Source organism: Lepeophtheirus salmonis, chromosome 1, assembly GCF_016086655.4.
Source record: "Lepeophtheirus salmonis chromosome 1, UVic_Lsal_1.4, whole genome shotgun sequence".
NCBI lineage: Eukaryota > Metazoa > Arthropoda > Copepoda > Siphonostomatoida > Caligidae > Lepeophtheirus > Lepeophtheirus salmonis.
This window is the reverse complement of record NC_052131.2, coordinates 4,782,243-4,803,009: the sequence shown is the minus strand read 5'-3', so window position 1 is coordinate 4,803,009 and position 20,767 is coordinate 4,782,243. Positions and strand designations below refer to the sequence as shown.

Sequence of the window (20,767 nt, the reverse complement as noted above, 5' to 3'; positions counted from 1 at the left end):
AAAACTCTTTCGATTTCTTTTGAACTCTTTTTTGACACTTTTGGCCAACTTTCAGCCCTGATGCCAACCCCCTTGACTACACCTTTTGGGTGCATGTCATTCACCACATATGATTTATCAAATATGTTTCATTTCATTGTTTCATTGTATGGTATGATATGATGTACATAATAATCGGCAATATGCACAATATTGTTTCTTTCTTACATATTTTATTATATTTTATTAGCACAGCCTCACATATATAGCATAAAAGCTTTAGTTAAATGCAGTTAAACCTCGATTTAACGGACTAATAGAAGGGAAAAAGCATGTTTGAAGTAAAACAATTCCAAGAATATAGCACCTTATAACTTTTTGGGGGTTGGGCTTGGTTTTGGATTTTTTTTTTTTTTTGATAAAAAATCTAAAAATAAAAATGTCTTAGAAAAAAAAATTGAAAAATTAAATTTTTTTGTTTAAAAATCTGAAAAGTTAAATTCAAATACCAAGTAATTTGGAAAAAAGTTTCGAACACCTACAATTATTCAAAAAAAATTAAATTTTTTCGAAGAAAATTTTACAAAATTAAATTTTCTATTCACAGAAAGTTAATTTTTTTTGGAAAAAAATATGAAAAATAAAATGTCCTAGAATTTTTTTTTAAATTTATATAGATTAAATTTTCTAGTCAAAAACATGAATTCTTTGATTAAGGAGCTACAGCCTTCCAGCCCTCCCATTGTGGACACCCCTGGTTAGTAGTGACTTGCAACTCTCACATTAAGTCTCAGCATTTGCCCCCAAAAAAAAAAAAAAAAATGTAAATTTATCCCTGCTTATTTTCTTCCCAGGCATTTTTTTCGTTCTGAAATGCTTCCGTATTCTGCGGCAAAAGCGGTTCAAGAGAATAGTTTCTTTCAGGCGCATTGTCCATCTTGCTACATCGTTCAATGTGTTTAGGTTCACGCCCCGATCGTTCATAGAAAAGGAAATATACTTTATGTGCATATACGGACTTCAAAGAAGATTTCTATGTCAGATTCAGTAAATGTAATATTACAATGTTTACTTATACTGAATCAGTGCAATTCCATCTGACCAATTAAAGAAGCATCAAAAATGTCAAGGTAATAATTTCCTGTCATTTACTAACAAAATCACAATACCTCAGCCAAAACTTGTTTTGTGCAATGGCAGGGCCGACAAACAGGTTAAAAACAACACCCTCCACTTCACAATAAAATTAGGCCCCTCAAAATACTTCAAAATGAACCCTGTGGGTTGTTTAAGACTACGGCAGGTTCACCATGCAGGTTAAAAGCCCCTGCCAACACTTCACAAATCATTTAAGCTCCCTCCAAAAACTTTAAAATGAACCACAATTGATTGATAAATGCTAAAGATGATTCCTACGTCAGATAGAGTAAATGTAATACTATAATGTTTACTTATATACAATTCCATCTGACCAATTAAAGAACATAAAAAAGCACTTCCATCAGCGTTATAAACTTGATTTAAATGCAAGCCTTCTTTTCTTTTCTTAATTAATTCATTTAATTTAACCATATAAGATTTTACTACGATGCTATCAGCACTGACAGCCTCACCATGTTCCACTTTATTCAAAATACCATGCCTATTCTAGAAGTAGTATACCTATCAGCATTTAAAATCACTGGCTAGCCACTGAAGCACCAGCTTTTAACTTCTTTATTGGTACTAGTTTATCACCAATACTCAGATTCACACGCTTTTTTATATCCATAGTAATAATGTACAGCAGAGGTTAACAAAAAAATAATTCTTAAGACAGTCAGTCGAAACCTCGGTGTGAAATAAAAATAAACTTCCCACGCCACCAAGCGGCAAAATTTGGAGTAATAGATTTTGTACGTTGAAGCGAGGTTCATTATATCGAGGTTTAACTGTACATATGTACTCCGACAGGTAAATCTCTTGTTATGTTTGAAATACCTATTAATAGTATCAGCCAACTTATTTCAGGAGAATAGGAGCTACCTGTTTCCCTGCTGTACTAATGCAAAATGTGACTGGTTATGACAACAAAAACTATTTATGTACGTATTATCATATATATGTTTTAAAAATAGTTTGTATTGTTGGTGGAAGCATGGTTTCCTTGCTATCTTTATGTAGGTACATACATAGAAGGGTTAGAATTCCTTTAGTTCCCTTCCCTTCCTGCCTTTGTAAATCCGTCGTTAGAGACAAATTTTATTGTGCATACAATACATATATTAGGCACGTCTGCAGGTGGTCGGCTGGAGGGATCTATTTTTTTTGTAAACAGCTGTAGTTTTTGGATTTTTTTGTGAAGGGCTGAGGATTTTTGAAACTTTGTTGAGAATAGCTATAAATTTTTGAAATGTTTCTACAACAAATTAAATTTTTTTTTCAAAAAATTTTATAGAAGAAATATAATTTTTAAAAATAGTTTTGTGAACAGCTTTGGTTTTTAGAACGTTTTTCCAAAATATGTAATATTTTGGAATAGTTGTGAGTTTTTGAATTTTTTTTTTTCAAAAAAATTAATTTTTTTGTAAACTACAGTGAATTTTTGAATTTTTTTTTTCAACAAATTTATATTTTTTGATAATAGCTGTGGATTTTTGAATATTTTTTCAAAAATTTAATATTTTTTGAAGGGTTTGGAAACTTGAAAAAAAATTCAATTATCAAGCCACCTTCAAAATAAAATCCTGCGGACGCCCCAGTATATGTACCTTTGTACACAACTCTACAAGTCATCCTCATGACGATTCAAGGTTAAAGTTAAAAATGAAATTAAACATATTTAAAGTCATCTAGATAATACGTAAATAATCGTCATGGACTAAGATTTCATTGAATGAAATGATACGTGAAGGATCATTACTATTTTATAAATTGTATGGAATACTCACGGTAACACCTCACCATTTTACATCCTTGTCGTGACGCTATAACTTGTCTATAGAACATCACATGGACTTTGTTATTTCATTTCGAGGTAACATACTCGTACACTATTTTAAAGAAAAAAATAGACTAATGTATCCATTCAAATATGCTAAAACCCCATAAAGTAAGATTATTTACTGTATGTCATACATATGTACAGTGAGATAGTGTGATTACTCGTGCTAACAATTTACATGATTCTCCTTTCTCATGTAAACAAAATCAGTATTTTCACATGGTCAATTCTATCTTGCATTTTCAAGAGTTTCAAAAGGGCTACTACATGTTAGATGATATTTACATCAAAAGGACAGAAATAACAAAAAATGTTGTATACAAGGAGGTTTTATAATAGAAATTAACTTATTATGTAATTATAGTTTATATTTGAATGTTCATTCTTTCTTTTAGCGAAAAATTTGATCATTATCGATATAGTTTGGCAAAACAATATGATTCATTTTCTGCAAAAGACAAATTTCTACTTTAACTTATTTCTATTTTGTTGAAACAACATTATGAAATATCTTCAGAATGAATATAACTTTTTTTTTTTTTTTTTGTTGGACTATTTGATTTTGTCATGAATTAATCCGTTCTTTTCTTTTTTATTTCCTTTTTTTTCCTGTTAAAATTTCGTTTAACAAACTAATATATTTATCAAAATCTCATCAAAGTTTGAGTCCATTTTTAGTACTAAAAAGCTGAAGGTATTCGTTATTAGTAATTAATATTTTCTACAACTTTTTATCCAAAATGAAATTTTAATATTTTAACTATAATAATCACAAATTATATCTTTTTGATGTTCAAATCTAATGTTGTTATGATTAATTAGCGTAATTTTGAGTCTACGTCAATTGTCTATCATCAAATAAAATTCAATAAATAGGTTAACCTTAATTAACTCAAAAAATGGAAGTTCACTAACAAAAATTTTTAATTTATAAAATCCATTTACTATAATATAATGATATTGGGCATATTTTGATGTTCAAAAAAACATTGAAAAGGTAAAATAGAATATTTTCCTTATTCTTAAATAAAAATTTCAAGATACTTAAAAATAATCTCTTGATTTTGATCTTTCCTTATTACTAAAAATTACCAAACTTTCACATTTTCATTAAGGTAGTTTTTGGGTTTGAAAGAACGAGGTAAAAATCCATCTATGGAGGAACGTATTTCACGAAGAACATCAGTTCGGCAAGAGTTTTCCCCCGTTCAGAGATGTGGTACGGTATTGTTGTGTCTTGACGAGGTTGAGGAGTCACAAACTATTTAAACCAAGGAATCCAGGATGACTGAGCGAAATGAGGAGAGGAAAGACGTGGAGGAATAAAACAAAGATCGCCTAATGGGAAGAATTATATTCTTATTAATACAATAACCTACTCTGATACATACATAAAATACACGACTATTTATACTTAAAACGAGGTAAAAGACTGTACTTTACATATATACATACATACCAGAAAATAAGAGAAGAGAACAAGGGGGAAGGAAACACAATTACATTACAGGTATGAGAAGAGCAGTTCATCTTGAGAAATTTCTGAGTTATTTCTCTACATTTTGTTTACTATCCTCGCTGCCCTTTCGGCCTTACCATTGGACTGTGGATAGTATGGAGGAGACAGGGAATGAGAAATGCCCCATTCTTGAAACTTCGACTTGAAAAAGGGATTTGTAAATTGTAAACCGTTGTTGGAGTGAATAGACATTGGAAATCCAAACCGACAGAACCAAACGAGGAGTTGCTTCAATTTGGAATCCTTGGAAGTCTTAGGCATAACAGCCACCTCAATCCATTTTGATCCAGCGTCCATTAACACAAGAATATTCTTCTGCTTGTATTAGGCATAATCAATATGGACTTTCTCTCATATATTAGCTCGAGCAAATGGGACAAACTGTGACGAAGGAGATGTAGCGTTAGTTTGACAAGTGACATATGCAATATCCTCATCGATACCAAGCCACCAAATTTACATATAGCAATCATCTTATTCTTCACAATGCCTCCATGGGTGAGATAAAGTTCTTCTAAAAACTTTCTACGAAGTTAACATGGGACAACCAGGCGAATACCCAAGAAAAGTAAGTGGTTTTTCATTGAGAACAAGTTTTGCTTTTGAAAATACGCTATATCAAGGGCAAATGACAAATTGCCTGACTTTACAGCCTCAGTAGCTACATGAAGGGCTTCATCATCTTGAACAGCTCTTAAAAGCTCATCCTCAGAAGATCCAATAGAAACTCTGTTGGCTTCAGCAGAGCATGTAAAATCAACGTATGGCCTCGTTAGATTTGAGAGCGGATTAGCGATGGATGAAAGATTTCTCACTATTTGCCCATAAAATTGAACTAACCCAAGGAAGGATTTAATTTCTGAAAATCCCTCAAACGATAAATTAACTCCGGATCAATTGAACGACCGTCTTGGGATATTCTAAATCCTAGGTCTTCATGAGACTTTGATTCATGAAAATGTATTTCTTGAGATTGAGGCAAGCCCCTGCAGTAAAAATGCGTTGGTAAACTTGCTTGAAAATGGCGAGGTGTTCATTCATTGATTTAGAAAAAACAAGGAGATCATCAATAAAAATTTTTATCTTGGGAATGCTTTCAAACAATTTCTCCTGTGTCGCCTGAACAATTGCAGGTGCTGAAGCAAGACCGTATGTTAAAACATTGTTGCGTAAAATACCAATGGGAGTGTTAATTGTCAATAGCTTTTTGGAATACTCATCTAACTCAATTTGTTCTTAGCAGTGTTGAAAATCAAGCTTGCTGAAATAACATGCTCCATTCAAACCAAAGAACAATTCTTCGGGATGACGGAATGGATATAGCTGCTTGTTGACAAAGGCAGACAATGTTTGTGTAAAGTCGGCATATATTCGGACTTTTGCATCAGGTTTAAGAACGGTGACAATTGGGGAAGCCCACTCCAAAGTTGTGATTTTCTCCAGAGTTCCACGGTTAATCATAGAGTGAAGTTCTTCGATTTGTCACAAAGTGCTAACGGAACAGGGCGAGCACGAATGTAATGTAGATTGGAACCTTCTTTGATATGGACAGTAGCCTTGTGACTAACTGAGATGCCCTGTTGAGTCTCCGAAAATCTCATGAAATCGGCGATTTAATGAAGTGACATCCAGTTGATAAGAAAGTGTAGAATAACACATGAAGCTAGGGGGTGCTACTGAAACAAGACTCAGATCCAAAAAAAGCCTTAGAAACAAGTTTCGGTTGATCAACTTCCGTAACGAGAAATTTCAAAGATCTTCGTCTTGGACCATTTAATGGAATCGGGATGACAATTGATACAAGAATAGGGATTTGAACTCCACCATAAACAGTAATGTGACCAGTAGGTACGAGACTAATGGAACTTGGAACATATTTTTTCGCAGGATGTTGACGTTGGCTCCTAAAACTCCAAGGGTATAACTAGTTAAAAATCATTATCTACCTTTGTGACCAATTTTTGGAGCTAAAAACTCATTTTAGTTATACTAAAGCTTTAAACCAAATCAACTGAAAGGTGATACACATCGCGAACAACCCAATCTTTATACGGTGATGAATATAATCACAGTTATTTGTTATATTTTTAGATCTGTGCTGAATGATTTCTTAAGAGTCAACTAAATTTTTGACTCCAAAGATAGTGACCCTACGAAATTGCTTCAAGACTTGATTCTTTTGGTTGAAAATTTGATAAATAGCATTTATTCAGCATCGGGTTGTTCCTTTCACCTGTGATCTGGAAGAATACATTGTTCGTAAATTTTACTTAGGATATGAAGCTAAAAATTTGCTCACTAATTTGACCCATCACTTGTCGGAAGATCGAGATAAGAACCTCAGGGATCTATGATCTCAATTTTGGATAATGCTTATTAAAGGACTTAGAAAAAGGCTTCCAGACAATGTGAAAGAAAAAAAAATGTCAATGTTTAGTGTTGGAAAAAGAAATGAGAAAGTAAAATTTTGTCAGAAGTATACATAGGTATGTTAAAGGATTTCAAAAAATTTAGATTTGAAAAAGATAATTAACTAAATTTGATGTAAATTTTTATCTTGAATTCAATGATGTAAGTATTTTAAATATTTATTCGATAGGAACGGATTAATTTGATAGTTTTGATTGGGAATTCCCCAGACCTTCTCCTTGTTTTTAATTCAATGTGATTGTTTATTTATTGACTATGACGTATGCCTTATGTTCATTTTATGTTTTCACGTTTTGAGAAGAAAGGAAAAGAAGAGCAATAGAAGTCTGTATTAATTATTATTTAATATTTTTTAAGTATGCTTTGCGAAGAACGTAATTTGTTGTAAAATTATATAATTAATTATCAAATATTTTATTTTTAATACACATTATAGTTGTAAATTAATTTGAACTAATACAATATTTCTTACATATTATAATTATTAATTAATTAGAATCAATACAAAAAATTGTTTATTATATTAATTTTATCATATTTTTAATTTTATATTAACATTTTACATTAGTGACATTGTTCATATTAAAAGTTTTAACATTTTATAAAATAATAGAGTATATTATATTTTAATTTAGATTATCATTGTAAATTAGGATAAAAAATGTGATTGTATATCTTTAAGGTTAAATGTTTATTTGCCTATAAATGCATTTACATTCAGTTCCCAATGTGCCCGAGCTATTACAAGGGTTTCTTGAAACCCATGTTTCTTAAGACATAACAAATACCTCATATGAAGATATTAAAATAATAATAATGAGTTACTTAAAGATAAATATGACTTATTTTGAGAAAAACTTAATATTGACTATGACTATACCAATAAGGCATCTACGGACTACATACATATCGTGTTTAGTTAGAACTAGAAAAATTATAATCTAAAAACATTCAAAATAATGACGGATAACGAAATAAATAAATTACTTACAAATGCAATAATTAAGTTAGGTACCGAAAATAGAAAAATTAATAAAGAAAATTTGATTGCAATATTAAATGTTATATGCATTGGTAGATGGGGTACACACATGTGAATGGTATAAAAGTTAAAACATATTAACTTGATATTATTAATTTAAAAACATTAATTCTTGAAGCAATAAATCAAGACCTAATTGATGAAAATGGATTTGATAGTAAGTTATCATACGATACATTTGATGCCCAATAACCGACTGTATATATTGATGTTTTTTCATCCTACTCTTCTATTTTAAAGTTGTATAATTCTTTTATGCTATTTACATTCCAAATATGTGTACTACGCCTACCTATGCATCTACCATTTAATATGGTAATCAAATCTTACTGAATTGAATCACTAATATCTGAGAGTTTAGAAATAACTGTATGTGGAGATATTTTCTTTAATTTTTTCTTAATTTTTTCCCCATTCTTTTGATGAAGTTTCACTATCTTTTTCTAGATTTATTTTTATAATTTCTAATTGTACTTCATCATGATAACTTATTAATTTTTTTCTATTTCCGCAACCTAACTAGATTATTCTTGTTATTAACGTATTTATTTCGTTATCCGTCATCATTGTCAATGCCTGTAGAATATTATTTTTTGAACTCTAAAATATTTATCTATACTGGGAGCTTTTACTTATAAAGGTCCGTATTTTCTAATGAGCCCTTCAGCATCATGTTTGTGACTTCTGATGGAAGACGCATCGGCTTTATTAATTTAATCAAGATCCATATCGAAATATATTTTATATTGTCTTTTTAAAACAATGTCGATTGCTAAAATGCAATTATACATTAAATATTTAAATTTATTATCGATTTTATGTTTCATTAAAGCCTTATTGGTATTTTTATTCTCAATATTTAGTTTTTCTCCAAAGAAGTCCTATTTAGTTTTAACTTTAAGTCATTAAAAATTATAGCCATTATTATTATAAATGTATTATTAAAAATTCACATTTATACGATTATCCGTGACTTGTATTATGTATAATTCATTTTAATCTTCATAAAAATTAAATAAATTCATTCAAATAAAAACATAATTAATTAACATAACTTGAAGAACATACGTTTAACTACAGATTATATTTACACTCATGTTAATAGTTATGTACCATAAATTATATTTAATTGGAATTATAAAAGTTATGATAAAAATATAAAGAATACATTGGTATGAGCTTCATGACCTTTTGTCAGGTGATAGATTGATAAAAAAGAAGGGTTAACTGAAAAATGGATTGAAGTTCTATTCCGAAAATATAAACGATTATTCCTGACTTGAATTAATATTATTTTTATTACATAAAAATTCCTTCTTCTCCTGCGGAGATAGTTTGGCGCGCCCCCTACAACGTTTTTAACATACCTAGAAATACATATACAAAAATGCGTCAACTCTAAATCATTTTGAGATTGCCTCATTCCAATGCTGAAGTTGAAAGGGTAACCAAATGAATTTAATAAAAACAAAGCTAATGAATGAAATGCATCCTGAACAGTAAATGCACAACTGTCTACTTTAGGGTCAGCAACCTATGGCACGCGTGCCACTGCTGGCACTCGGAGGCATATTCACTGGCACGTGCAAATTAGAACATATTCTCGAAGTTTTTGTGTTTTTACCATTATTGTTCATAGTGGCACACTCATTGATTAAAAATTTGACGTTGGCACTACATGTCTCAAAAGTTACCTACCACTGGAATTTACTTCATATAACTTCATATAAGATATCATGATAATAACTGTATTAAAAAACATTCAGCTAATTTTTCAGCTGTTTTTTGTTGAAACTAGTTGATATTTAACCGATTTTAGTATTACATCTAGCTGATTTTGCTTAAACCCACCTGGCAACACTGTTACTCAGTAGAGGAAGAGAGGCAAGCGAAGACAAGTGTTAGAACTGCGAGGAAATACATTTTATTCGTAGTTTTTTGTACGAAGCAAAAGGATAAATAGATCCCCATTAACCCATCCTTCCCGTTCCTACGAATTCAAATTTTTTCCATTTGGAAATCCAAGACGTTTTCTGATCCTCTCTTCAGCTTCATATTCAAGGGATATCTCCTCTTTGTACATCACTCAGTAGATCTCATCTACTTTAATGGAAGAATCCTTCATTTTGCAGATGCCCCTTCGCATCAAGGTCTGTGATAGTGACTTCTAACCTCGTGAATCATTGCTTCTATGCTCCAGAATGCATAAATTCCTCCAGATCTTTTACGAAATCATCGTATACTTCTATAAATAAGAATTATGGAGTTCCATAAAACGATAAAATAATCGACTGAAAGATCCAGTGAAGAAAAGAGAGAATTATCACTTCTCATCCTCCATTCAGTGATCCTTAATTGAAGTTTTTGAGCCATTTTCTCCTTAAGTCAACTCTTCTTAGTCTCCTACTCTAAGAAAACTGTTTCATTGATAAATGTCCTTTATTTATATAACGCAGAAATAATTCATTTCAATCATAATGATATCAATTCCATATATAAGGCGAGTTTGTGTTCTATGGTATATTTGGATAATTATATGATCTTGACAACTGTTATTTTTTTTTTTTTTAATATAAGTGACTTCTTAGCTTCCTTAGATTTATATTGGAGTATCTTAATTTTGTCGCAATTTCCAAACTTATTGACTGAGGAATCCTCTTCTCAACAGCTAAATTGCTTGTTAGCATATTTGAATATTAGTCAACGAAGGTCTAGGGTCTTTACAAAAATAAGTACATTACTATTCGTGTATCATACTAGCTAATTATAATTATAATTATTGTTTGATAGTCAAAATGTAAAAAAAAAATAATACGATTCTTTGAGTATTTATTGAACAAATAAAAATAATTAGAACATCAATCATATTCTTCTGAATTTAAATTCGGTATCTATGAGTTCTATGTTATTTTATCTTATTGATTTATTCGGTTTTATTTTGTACATGCAAATGCTATTTCGTTATTGAGATTCTTGCCAGGCGAGTAAACTTTTCAAAATTCTTCCTATTATTAGTTGAAGGTCTTAATTCGGCGATGCTGTAAAAAATTAGATTTATTTAGTATTATAAATATCTAAAGATAATAGACAAAATCCCTAGGAAAAAGAGGTTTATTCAATGCATCATATTCGGTTATGTTGACAAGATAATTACATTATTTTATGTTTAGTACATAATATCCACTTATTCCTAATATGTTATTGATTTCTTCGCTACACTGATGGTTTTTTTTATTATAAAATATACCTAATATTAGACAATGATGTACATCCAGGCTGGACATTGAAGGAGAAAATGAACGGCGTTCACTCTTTCCGTTAATCTTTTGAACAACGAACGGGGAAAAAATATGAATAGCGTTCATTTTCTTATTGTTCATGAGTGGTGGAAGCTTTTTGAATATTTTCCCAAGATTACTACATTTTTTTTCTTCATTATGGGTATGATTATAATTATTATCTTAGATGGTGGCTAAAATTTAATTTATTTAGTTAAAAAAAATTATTTATTTATCTAGTATCATGTAAATTTTTAATCCAATTTGTCCATGCGAAGAACATAAATTTTAAACCCACATTAGCACCTTCAATCTGTATTACTGCGCAATATGAAAGTACTTTGTCATTAATTTTTAAGCTCTCCTTTTTTTTCATAATTGTCTGGAGAGCGTTGGAATATTCATTATAACCCATTTGTAATTTTGAAGGTTATCTTGAGATGACTTATTTTCCTGCAAATAGTGAAATTAAACGAAGCAATGGATTCAAAAAAACAACTTTAGACTGTGTGAAATATTAAGAATTTATCTACATTAAATATAAATGACATGAATTTGATTTCACCTATTTCAGTAATGGAAATCCAGCATTTCTATGGGGATCCCCAAAACACTTATATACTTCCGTGTACGCCTCCTGCAAGTTTTTTCTCTCCGTAAATCGCCATTTTGTAGCATACCTTTTTTATTTGCTCTATGTTTGGAGAAGGTATTATATATAATTTACACTTGCATATAGATTTTCATCGTTAACTCCAATCCAAGGTTATTAACTTACTGAAGCTCCAAAACACTATGAAATCAAACCGTCATATATTTGGAAAGTTGTCCACCAATAATTATTTTTTTATAAATAATATGTTTTTAATAACCGGTAGCATACACAGCTTGATGTTTGGGGCTAGCAAACCGTGGAAGATTTATTATTGCAATATTAAATTCTTTTGTCTTAAACTATAACTCACAGTTAGAGTCTTTGAGTACATAATTCTAGTCTATTTGATAGCTTTATCTTCGAGTTAGTCAGATTTAGTTAATCGTTTGTGGGCCTCAGACGAAGCCAGTTCTTTTAAGTTTGGATGCAAGGATCCTTCATTATTCAGATATCTCTTAGCATCAAAGTATCTGATTATGACTTTGGACCTCGTGAATCATCCCTTTATGCTCAAGAATACTCCATATCTTCTATATAATCATCCTATACTTTTAGCACATCTCTACGAACTCAGGAATTTCATAAAGAGACAGAATAATCCAATCAAACGCCCAATGAAGAAGGAAGTTTTCATCCTCCATCCACAGCTCCTTTATTGCAATTCTTGGGTCCATCCAACACTCATATCAATTTCATTTATATATGATTGAATTTGTACTATAATGTCTTAAGTCAACAGTTAAACATTCTGAATACTCCAAGCCTGACTCCTGATTTCATCTTACATGAAATGTCTCTTAAAGAGAAAACAAGGGGAAGGATATCTTAAACTCCATTTTCTCTAAATATCTGTTATTAAATTATATTCTGTTTTACCATGGTGTGCATAAAGTTATTGAGAAACTATAAAGTGATAAAAAAAAAATTACTTTTTAACTTATGTAGAATTCTACAGGAATGTCTAAATTTCATTACAATTCTAAAAAATTTTAAGTGGAGAATCTTCATCTATTTAACTAAATTGCTTGTCAACATATTGTAATATTACACTAATGAAGATGTAGGATCTCCACACAAATTAATAAATAACAGATAATAAATGTTTTCCACAAGAGTTCATTAATATAAGTGGTTTTATTGAAGAAAATATTTAAATGTAACAAAATAATTATAAAATTGTTTGAGTAGTGACTAGACAAATAATAAATTAATTAAAATATTTGATTCCCTATTTTTCAGTTTTCCATTATCTTATTAATTCCTTCGACTATATTTAAAAAAGATTGCTAGTAAAGAAGGTCAATTCTGTTGCGAAAGGTGCAAAATGTTTCAAGGTGTGAGACACTTATGAGGTTCTTATTAAGTCCAATTCCTTATACTATTCTGACCGAAACGAGTTTGCATTTTACCAATTCCGAGTAATCATGTACCTAGCTAATGAAAAATCGATGTATATGAAAAACGTATCCACTATGATAAAAAATAATACGATGCGTGAACTGTAACATTAATCAAATATAACTTAACCTTGACTTATAATATTGCTGAGCAGATGGATTGGTAATGAATGGGTATGTAACTTTTTCCCTTTCGTCTGAAGAGATTCTTAAGCCGTCATCACGTAAATAATATAGTTCGATACAAACTACTATACATGAAGGGATTTACTTGAACTAACCTTGTAGTATTAACATATTGTCTATTTTAGTATCTAAAAATGAAGATTTATAAATAATTCATTAAAGTTTTTTTGTATATGTATCAAATTAAATATCTGTTTAAAATACTCACCCCTGTTTTTAGATGAGCTCAAAAATGGAGAAATTTATAGAATTGTCCCACAGAACTTTCAATAGTCAATATTCCAGTAGAGGTAGATTATTCGTTGATCCCTTATTATACTGAATTATTCTCATTCACTTCACAGTTTTTAATACTTCACTTTTTTACAAAATATGATCAAATTTGAGTCTTTGTTTTTGGAACATTAATAGCTGTCAATGAAGGGGCGTCTTATATAATTTTCATCCATGGGAGATAAGTTTAATGATCCTATTTGTGAGCTACGGGCTCCTTAGAACCACGATTTGTAAACTCACCTGGTGGATTATTTATTTAAGCAAATAACATTTTTCATTATTAAAAGAATCTAAGTCTACTTTTATGTATTGTTGATATTGCAATAATAATTTTAATATAATAAATTACATGTACTTGTAAATTACTTAAATACAACAACAAAACTAAGTCTATTACTTGTACGGGTCTTTACAAGCCAAATCAATCAGTGAAAAACAGTACAATCTTCAATTTTTTTCAAATTTGGTACATATTTTAGTATTATAGAAAAACTCAAAATTTCAGCTTTTTTAGTAAGTGTACATAGGTAGAGCAAATTTCTGAATATATATACTGAATATTATACTCGAGTTTTTGCAATATTTATGCTTGGTATTTAGCACATAGTAATTAAGTGGAATCGAATGCATCTCTAAAAACTTATTGTATATGTTTATGATATATTACAAATTAACATATCATTTTGATGGCTTATACAACAAAAGAATTAAACAATTATCTATTAAATCTATTTAAGTAGATCCATATCTTCAAAAACATTTAAAATACAGTGATTTCAAGATAGGGTATGTGGCATCGAGGCCAAAACTTTAGAAGCCTCTAAATCCTAAACTAGAGGACAAAAAAGTTGAAATTTTGGAATTTTTAACTAATATTAAATGTGCCAAATTTCAAAAAAATCGAAGATTGTACTATTTTTCAGTAATGGATTTGGCTTGGAATTATCAGTTCTTTAAATTTAAATGAGGTATTTGTACTTGGCCCAAGTCCATTTAAATGTATTAAGCCAAGGATACTAGACCTTGGGATACTGAAGTTACTTTCGGGATGATTTTAATAAAAATGTGGAAACAAAATTGATTATATTAATTATACCTTCAAACTTCATTGATCTAGTTTACGACTCGTTCTCGTTTCGTATGATTTGAACTGCACCTAAATAATATATTAGAAAAAAACGATGGAACATTTTCGAACTGACAGCCTCCTATAGCCTTAATGATAAAAATTGAACAGGGGAATGCTCATCAACCTAAAGATAGGCTTAAAACTTATACAAAAATGATTATATACACTAATCACCAGACACTATTGAAGGTGAAGAAGAATATGCAAAAAAATTCAAGGTGAGTGTTAAACTGTATAGATATCATGTGAAGTATTATTATTTTCATGGGACTTCAGTGTTAATTCTTGGGATTTTTATGGGGAAATCCAGGTATATTATAAAATTATGAGTGGCATCCCTACTTAGTACATATATATCATTACCACGATATAACTATATAAATTTATATGGCTGTATGTTCCTTTAATTGGTTAGATGGAGTTGTACAGATTAAGTATAAGTAAATATTAGAGTGCTCTTTTGTTTTTATGGAATATAAAATAAACTACAAAACAATATTCATAGTGTAAAGCAAGGTTATTAGAAATACATTTTGTATTAACCTTGGAGTAACGTAGATCTGTTTAAAAACATTTTTTAAGACAGAAGAGGCTGTGATTAGTGTTGTGTTAGTCCTTATTTAGGACATAAGACCCCGTTCTAGTCCAGTCCCCCTTGTCGGTCCTTAAAGAGGGTACAATTTATCATTCGTGACGTCAATGAGTGGTTTTTTAAAATTATTCCGTTATATAATAGAATAAATTACATAAGTAACTGCTCTTATATTGTATCATAATGAAAATGTATTTTTTGCAAGATAAGTGCAATAATCTTAATACATATTTCTTATATCTTATTTGTCTTGATAAACCATCGATATTTTTAAGAAAAATTAAGAGGAGCGACGGTCTTAAGACTGGACTGAATGAAGAAGGACCGACATATTAGTAGCTGTGATTGTTTTAAATGTATAATTAACATGTATTTAAGTATAGATTTAGTATATATATTTCAATTTCCTTAAGAATTGAGATAATTATCTTTAAAAAAATAATTATTTTAACCAGATGAATGAATCTGTTTACATTATCATAAATGATTGGGAGATCGAGGGGAACTATATAAAAAAGGAGAAGATAGCTTTTCAATATATTCAACATTGAATGGATTAGGTGTGAATACTTTGCTGAATTCAGCAATGCTGTTGTTGCGTATTTCCGTATAAAGATTCGAGTTGTTCCTTAAGTCTATTTGCCTCTTCTTCCTTTTTCCGAAGTTCTTCTTTATAAGACTCGGCAGCTTTTCGCGCCTCTTCCAATTGTCGTTTTAAACTCTCGGATTCACTTAGTACACGAGTTGTGAGTGTCTTAGGGATTGCTGATACAATCTGTGGCTTAAAACTCGATGAATTAGACACACTAGAAGAACTATTTATTTTAATGGGGACAATCCGTATTTTTCGGGTATCACTATTAAGAGATGAAACACTGCTGGTGATGCCAGTAGTGTTTATGGAAGTCGTAGTTACTGAAGGAAGTTTACGTTTATCACCAGTGATGATGTTGGATATACTACTGACATTATCTGAAAAAAAAAAAAAAAAAAAAGATTGTTCAATCATTTAATAAAATAGAGGGAACATAGGATATACAGAGATTAGTCTTGAGACTCGGTCCAGCACCGAATTTTTTTCCGGTTCTGTCTTATATGATTTTTTTCTTGACTAACTTGGACCGATTTTTCGGTCTCACTTTGAAAACCGATTTTGATTAGGTCTCATATATTATGAAAGACCAAATTTTTTTTCTTCTAGATCAACTGTCATTCACTTTTTTCAAAAAAAATTCATAAGTACACGATAAGTTATAGAAAAAAATAGACCGATTTTTTTGGGACCAAACTAATTCGGCCAACAAAAAATATAATGGTCTCAGAGCGGTCTAGTATTTTAAGACCGAAACCCAACACTAATACAGAATAGGGAACAAACATTAAATATTATGATAATTAAAGTGAGTAATAAAAGGTCGATTAATCCAAGATCTCAATACACATTGTTAGTAACAATTTTATAAGGTACATATTATTTGAGTTAAATAATAATTTAATTTCCTTTACACGAAATTCAATGACCTTTTAAAAGTCAAACAAAAAAAGTAGTTCTTTTATTTACCAATAAGTATAGCTATTAATAAATAGTTTATTCAATTTGTGAACGAGCTTCTTGTGTTTTAATCTACAAGCACCAGTAAAAAGATACAAAAAAATTCATAAGGTTGCGATATGCAATGACAAACTTGATAAAAAGATGAAGCAAATTATTAGAGAGCACTTGAGCTATGGCTTAAAGCAAAAAGTTGATAACCATTTTTAGTACTTCTAAATCAGTAAATACTTCTTTCTCTATTACACATTAGGCTTTGTTTAATAAAAAATATTTAAAATAAGGGCATTTTGACTGAATAACACCATAGAGCAAATTTGACAAATTAAATTTTGAAAATGTGAAAGAGTACTCCTTTTTCACAGACTCTCGCCAAATTAGATCTTATAAATAACGTATTTGTTATAATGCTTTTAATAAAGGATATAACAGATCCTAATGTCTATTTTTGAAGACATAATATCGATCATTTCCAAATGAACCGGGTTTGTTCCTCACTCTATAAAAATGAAAATCAATATTCTTTTAAATCATAAAAAAAATTACGTATTTCAATTCTAATAATTTGGTTTGGAAAGAAAATCATTCCTGTTCTTAATCTTAGTCTAAAAAACTCTAAGATAGTCGCACTAGAAGTAAAAGAATTGATATACAAAAATTTAGGTCTTACAACTTCTTAAAAGTCTGATTATTTCATGAAATACTCATAAAGGAAATTAAAATTAATCATATTTTTAAATATAGGAGCTAAAATTTTAATTAGAGATTTATCAAGTTCATTTTTTATACGGAAAGTTTCAAATGATTAGACACTCGCCACAGATAATATCATAAATTAAATTTAAAAAAAAAAATACAATTGACTCAAATTAATGTTTCCTGTTAATACATCATATCGAGGCTAATAACAGAAACTAATAACTAATAGTACTATGATCCTATCGTATTTTGATGAAAAAACAATTCAAAATCCCTTTTAAAACAATGACTTTAAACCAAAGTAACACTTAAAGATAAACAAACACTGAAGCAATGAACTTACTAGATTTAATTGCTGCAAATTGCTGAGGCGTAAGCGTTATCACTCTGGTTTTTGTAGGTTTAGACGTTAATGTGGTATTTCCGAGTCCACTAATACTGGCACTAGATATAGTTCTTGAAACACCGATAGGAGCGGACTTTAAGGACACAACCTTTGTAATGGTCGGTCTATTATTGTTAGCTACAGGAGTTACAGCAATTTTTCTTTTCACTACATTTGACACTGTTATAGTCGTTGGCTTCGTAGTTGAAGTAGTCACTAATTTAGGAGCAGTCGAAACAGGTGTAATTGCCGTTGACTGAATACCGAAAGCTAATTTTCCAGCTTCTGTTAGTTCAATAGATTGTCCATCATTTAAAGTTAAACCGCCTGGATCTTCGGGTAAAAGCGTTATTCCTTGTGCTTCTAACAACTTAAGGGCTTCATTTTGCGTATCTGAAAAATAAAAAATGGACAACTCAATTACCAGTATTACATTAACAAGAAACATGTAGCCTACCATTCCTTCCTGTAGCAACAACCTCCTGTTGTGAAGCAGCGGGAACAGCCTCGTGGGTTGGAGAAGGAAGAGGATCTTCATCCTGTGGATCGTCAAGCATAATACTACGTGTTGCTGCCATCGTCGCAGCATCTGATTCTGCTTGATCCATAGCAAAATTGCGAAATTGCTGTGCGTTTTGAAGCATTTCAAAAATATCAGGACGTCCATTGTCAGAAGCAATTTCTAAAGGAGTTTTATCGAATTTCGATTCAATGTTTGTGGATCCACCATATCTTAGAATCATTTCTACGGTAGACACATTTCCACGCTCCACTGCCCAGTGAAGTGGTGTCATATGAAGCATGTCCAAAGCGTCGACATCTGCCCCATGCTGGAAAAGACTTAAAAGTTCAGACTACTGGACACTGGAAATATAAAGAGGATCCTTCTAACCTTGAGGAGCGCCTCCACGATCTCAGTGTGACCGTCTTGTGCAGCAAAATGAAGTGGAGTTTTATCCACCTTTGTTCGAGCATCCCTGGATATTCCTGCCCTCAGGAGTACTTTAACCGTTCCCAAATGTCCATTAAGAGCCGAGAGATGAAGAGGAGATGTACCCAGCCAGTCAGTGGTAAAAGGAGCTCCTTTGCTCATCAAGTCCCGGACTTCATCGTCTTCTCCTTCTTGACAAGCGGAGAGGAGTCGCTTTCCAAGCTCCACTAAAGAGATGTTGGCGCCCTCATTGCTGATCCCCGCTCCTCCTCCGTTGCTGGCTGCCAAGTCCTGAGTGAGGCTCTCGTTAAAGCCATGGACCTGAAGAAATAAGAATGATGAGTGGAGTACTCAGGAGTCATGATGAAGATGTGTCCACTTGGAGACTTGACTTGAGGGGGAGATGCTGTAGTGTGAGGAAAGAGAAACGGAAGAGAGACTTCCTCAGAAGGAGGAGAGGAACAACAAGAGCCCGTCATGACTGATCATCATCATTGAGCTGCTCAATTCAGTTCACTCACTACTTGGGTATTTCCTCATCCTCTTTCTCTTTTTAACCTTCTTCCTTTTCCTAAACACTTCTCCTGTCTCACTTCCTCCTCCTGCTTCCAAGGCAAAGGCTAAGCACCCCTCATTACTTAGTCATTCCCCAAATGGTCAACACATCTCCACACTCCTCGTAGACAACACTTACATAGACACTGTTCCTCCCCACATCCATGTCGCCTGTCGGGATCTGAGCAGTCAGCTCATCACAACATCTAACATGTGCTCAGTACTGTTCAGGGCGAGTGGGAACTAGGAATTTCCATAAGAGCTAAGGCTCTACCTTTTCTTCTCTTCTCTTTTTTAGCTACAAAAGCTACGTAGTTATTGTAGTACGTTAGGCCAAGGAGCTGAGCTGAGGTCTAACTCCAGGGGTCACGTACGCACCAAGATGAGATTTGAGAATGGAGTGAGGTGAGGTTAGGTGAGAGCATAAGAGATAAATCTCAACGAGGATCTCTTCCAAGCAATAACAATATAAATATATATATTCGGACTAGTAACTATAGTAATATTCAAGTTGTAGAACCACGCTGTTTCTTAAGCTACTCTATGTCCTCTCACTCTCTCTTCAGTTCTTTGTCTCTCTCTATACCCCACTTCATCAATGAACCCAGGGTCTCATGTCTCTAAGCTAACTCAATTACTCATTATTATCCGCAACATTCGTCCTTTATTTTCAATTTATTTATATATATTATTTAGAGTCTATTTTTTTAACTGACGAGCCTTCTCTAGGTACGAGCTCCACATCTTTCTCACTCACAGCCATGACTTTACGCACGCTCTCCCCCTTTTCCCGCATGATATCCTCTATGTTACGAATCCCCCTTGTCGAGAGCTCGTTCCACCACCCCAAGTTATCTGCGATGAGGTGATTATTGGAGCATCCCTCACATTTCACGATGACAACCCCTTTAGTATATGCCTGTTTGGAGATAGTTTTATTGTTACGAGTGGAGCAGACTTTACACGTGTAGGATAATTGTAATTTGGGATCTATCCTTGGGGAGGTACAATAGAAATTGTGTTGCAAGGGAGGGATGAAAGCCCTGAAAATAGAATGTTAAATTGTATATTGCATCATAGTTGATGTGGTGTAATGCGTTCAAGGTTTGTTTTTTTAAATTATCAGTGTGATACTAAAACTAAGAATCAATGGCTGATATAAGTGAGAAATAATTGTAG

At 31.6% G+C, this 20,767-nt stretch overlaps 1 protein-coding gene and 2 long non-coding RNA genes across 3 annotated transcripts; 1 reads left to right on the top strand and 2 right to left on the bottom strand.

Moving 5' to 3' along the window:
• Positions 1-4,149: 4,149 nt before the first annotated feature.
• On the top strand, positions 4,150-7,267 carry LOC139904986 (uncharacterized). Its single transcript, XR_011779357.1, has 3 exons — positions 4,150-6,499; positions 6,573-6,967; positions 7,081-7,267. It is a non-coding gene; the product is annotated as an uncharacterized lncRNA (long non-coding RNA).
• Positions 7,268-13,140: 5,873 nt separating this feature from the next.
• On the bottom strand, positions 13,141-13,985 carry LOC121114475 (uncharacterized). The gene is made up of 3 exons (XR_011779356.1): positions 13,678-13,985; positions 13,414-13,597; positions 13,141-13,356 (listed from the first exon to the last, which is right to left on the bottom strand). It is a non-coding gene; the product is annotated as an uncharacterized lncRNA (long non-coding RNA).
• A 1,853-nt stretch (positions 13,986-15,838) lies between these two features.
• Positions 15,839-20,562, bottom strand: LOC121114444 (uncharacterized). Its single transcript, XM_040708421.2, has 5 exons — positions 19,728-20,562; positions 18,995-19,354; positions 18,560-18,932; positions 18,061-18,495; positions 15,839-16,438 (listed from the first exon to the last, which is right to left on the bottom strand). The coding sequence occupies exons 1-5, from the start codon at positions 19,752-19,754 to the stop codon at positions 16,047-16,049; spliced, it is 1,587 nt and encodes a 528-aa protein (XP_040564355.1). The 5' UTR covers positions 19,755-20,562; the 3' UTR covers positions 15,839-16,046.
• Positions 20,563-20,767: the final 205 nt, after the last annotated feature.

What these genes read in the sequence shown, in the direction of transcription:
- LOC121114444 (XM_040708421.2), bottom strand. Translation starts at nt 19,754, where the DNA reads ATGGATGTGGGGAGGAACAGTGTCTAT. An exon ending in TGGGGAGGAACAGTGTCTAT is followed by an intron (nt 19,355 to 19,727) that starts GTAAGTGTTGTC and finishes TTATTTCTTCAG; the next exon opens with GTCCATGGCTTTAACGAGAG. An exon ending in TCGTGGAGGCGCTCCTCAAG is followed by an intron (nt 18,933 to 18,994) that starts GTTAGAAGGATC and finishes AGTCTTTTCCAG; the next exon opens with CATGGGGCAGATGTCGACGC.